Source organism: Chrysochloris asiatica, unplaced genomic scaffold (genome assembly GCF_000296735.1).
Source record: "Chrysochloris asiatica unplaced genomic scaffold, ChrAsi1.0 scaffold00038, whole genome shotgun sequence".
Classification (NCBI taxonomy): domain Eukaryota; kingdom Metazoa; phylum Chordata; class Mammalia; order Afrosoricida; family Chrysochloridae; genus Chrysochloris; species Chrysochloris asiatica.
The window spans coordinates 8,850,505-8,854,002 of NW_006408556.1; the positions used below are offsets into that span (position 1 = coordinate 8,850,505).

Consider the following 3,498-nt stretch of genomic DNA (forward strand, 5'->3'; position numbering starts at 1 on the left):
TGCGCCTACTGTGGCTTCGTGGGACCTGCAGTCCCGAGCCAGCGCCCCACGCTGCCTGCCTGCCCGCGGTGGAACCCTCCCCACCGCGCCCTGCCCAGACGCTATCCGTGAGGACCATGTAGAGGGTTTTCCAGCCCCGCACAAGACCCTCTGCAGTCTCTTAACCTCCAGAATGCTGCCCGGCCTGCCCTCCTGGGAACTCTGTGCGTCGTTCAGCCACCTAGCCTAATACCATCTGTCTACAGCGTTTTCTCTGTCTTCTGTCCCCTCACTCAGCAAACACGTGTATTTTAAGAATGGACTGCATTTGAATAGGTAGATGAATGCCAATAGGTCACGTTGGAAATCATAAAACAAGTGGGAAAATGTAACAATAGAAAAGACCAAGCAAATTTTAATTTATACTCTGGTAAAGATAAACGGGTGAGCAAGGTGGCTCCATGTAATAAGCACTGAACTGTGAACCATAAGGTCTGCTCTTTGAGCCCTCCAGCCGCTCACAGGAGAAAGATGAAGCTTTCTCTTCCTTTTTAGATTTAAAGTCTGGAAAACTATACAGGGTCACTATGAGTCTCGGAATCGACTCAACAGCACTTAACAACAACAAAGATAAATGAGTGGTCTTCTTTGACCAAACAAATCATCAGACAATGGTAGACTGTATGACCAGGTAGTTCATAAGAGAGGAAGAATAAGAGATGTGCATCATGAATAGTTTAGGCTAGCTGTAAGAAGAACTTCACAATCAGACTTTAAAGCACACATTGGTAGTACCAAGAATGCTTGTGGGATCTGGTTTCCAAATGTTCTGTTCTGAGGGTAGAATGGATCTCTAGCTTTCTCATTCACTTCGGTTGATGGTAAAGTTTCACATTTAGTTGATGCTGGAAGGCTGGCTTTGACTTAAGCAATTCTCTGGGTTCATTTTAGGAGTCCTGGTGTGGTGCTGCAGGCTAATGTATTGAACAGCAAGGTCAGCGTTCAAATCCACCACCCCCTCACTCCTAGGAAACGCTATACAGGGTTGCTATGAGTTGAAACAGCACTCAACAACATGGATTCATTTTAGCCTTGGTAACTATTTCTAAGGGTTTTTTCCCCTATGTTCTCAACAGTTCACTGTTGGTTTTTTAATCAGGTATCAGAGTAACACTGCTTCAGATGTTCTTGAAACAATTACCAACATTCAACCCAAGGAGAGTGGAGGAGGAGTGGGAGAGACTCGGGAAGCCATTGTTTATAGATTATCTGAAGATATGTTGAGCAAACTGCCTCCTGATTATATTCCTCATGAGGTAAGTTATACCATTTTTAAGTTGATCTTTGGATTCCACAAGGCTGAAGACAATCCTAATACAATGTGTTCCATCCTTCCCTTTCTCAACTCATTCCTTCTTCCTTCTCCACTTTTTCTTTACCTTACAGTCTTCACTTCCTTACCATTTTCCAACATCTTGCAAGATGGTCTGCACTTCTTCTGACCTTTCTTCATTCCCTTTCTATTCTACTTCCTCTTTCAGTCACCTTCTCTGTATCCTCCTCCCATCTTTGAATTCCTCTGTCCTCAGACTCCCCAGACATTTTAACCCTCTAAGCTGCAAATCTCTCCCACCTCTCATACCCAAGCCTGCTCTCTCCAGTCTTTAAACTTACCTCTTGTCTTTGTCTCCTGCTCTACAAACTTTCATTCTCTCAGCCCTCTCAGCCAGATAATAGACCCTGCATAGGCTTTCCAAGGCTGTGAATCTTCACGGGAGTAGAAAACCTTATCTTTCTTCCATGGAATGGCTGGTAGTTTTGAACTGCTGACTTTGAGGTTAGCAGCCCAACTCATAACTACTACACTACCAGAGCTCCTTAGTAGGAAATCAAGCTTGTAAAACTAACCCATTCCCCAGCATGGATGCAATAATGTTCTATTCCCTGACCTTCCTCCATGTTTGCTCGTTAATCGGTTTTGGCTTTTCTCAAATCTTTGGTCTCGGGGACCATTTACAAAATAATTAAAGACCTCAAATAGCTTTTTATTATGGCTGCCATCTATTGATACTTACGGTATTCAACGTTTAAACTGAAAAAATATAAATATGTGCATTTATTTATTTTAAAACAGCAGTACAAACCAATTACATGTTAGCATAAACATTTTTATATATTAGAAGTATATTTTAAGACAAAAAAAAGAAAAATCCAGTGAGAAGAGTGTGTGTGTTTTGCATTTGGGGAAATCTCTTTAAGGTCTGGCTTTGTAGAAGACAACTGGATTCTCAAGTCGGCTTCTGCATTCCATCTGTTGTGTTGTCACATGCCATGTGTAGTTTCTGGAAAACTCTAGTGTACACTCATGTCGAATGACAGTGGGAAAGTTGAATAACCTCTTAGTATTATTATGAAAAAAGTAACTTTTGATTCCCTGAAAGGATCTTGGGGATCCCCAGGGATTCCAGGCCATATTTTGAGAACAGTTGATCTAAATGAATCTTTCATTGTAAATTTCTGAATGTTTTGAAACTTCTGTCCAGAAGTCCTCCACTTGGCTCCTCCTCCATATTCTCAGCCTCCTTCCCTCACCGCGGATTGTCAGCTTTACATCAGTCCTAGACTCTTGGAAACCCTATACAGGGTCGCTATGGGTCGGAACCGACTCAACGGCACTTAACAACAACAACAGACTGGGCTGAGTCTAATTTAGCTCTTTAGTTGAAAAAGAGAGAGGGTGCTCTGCATCGAATTCAGATATAACTATTTCCTGTATTCATTCTACACTGCATCCTTAAGTCTGGGAAAAGGTACATTTTTTTTTACCTGGGAACCTATAGATTACCTGAGTTATAGGTCTCCCCACCCACCAGGTGGAGTAGAGAGAGTCTTGGATCGAGACCCAGGGCTCTTTTCTTTCTTTCTTTTGTGAAAATAGGCAAGGCCATACACCATTTCAACTATTTGTACACGTGTAACTCAGTGACAGGGATTCCGTTCTTCATGTTGCACAAACATTCTCACTATCCTTTTCCAAATTATTCCACCACCATGAACTTCTTACTTATTGCCCCCTAAGATTCTCAGTTAACTCTTCCAGTTACTGTCAGTTTGATCACATTAGAGATCTCTTTAAAACAATACAATATTCAAGGCAGAAATATTTTACTTGTTAGCCATTTGTTGTTGTTCAGAGAAGACTTCAAGGGATAATTTTGGTTTAAAGGTTGAAGATTACCTTACAGCAGTAGTCTGGGGGTTCATCCTGCTCTAGTGACTTCAGGAATCTGACTTACATTTGGGACTCTGAATATCTGTTTTCATATTTCCCCCCTTTTTGGTCAGGATTCTGTCATATATACATACATATATTTTTTTCTTTTTTTAAAACCAACTACTGATCCTTCCTTTGCTCCCACCCTTTGCATTCCAATCACCGGTATGATCAACACAGTTGGATTGCATGTTTGATTAATTTCAGATTGAAGAAGCTGGCAGAATTCTTCTATTTCATCCTCA

At 41.5% G+C, this 3,498-nt stretch overlaps 1 protein-coding gene across 2 annotated transcripts in view; it reads left to right on the top strand.

Moving 5' to 3' along the window:
• The window catches only part of DNAH8 (dynein, axonemal, heavy chain 8), a 391,134-nt gene that overhangs the window by 350,487 nt on the left and 37,149 nt on the right, over positions 1-3,498 (top strand). For both annotated transcript variants that reach the window (XM_006860428.1, XM_006860427.1), the window contains one exon: positions 1,139-1,295. In XM_006860428.1, coding sequence (XP_006860490.1) covers positions 1,139-1,295 — 157 coding nt within the window. The remainder of the gene's footprint in view (positions 1-1,138; positions 1,296-3,498) is intronic.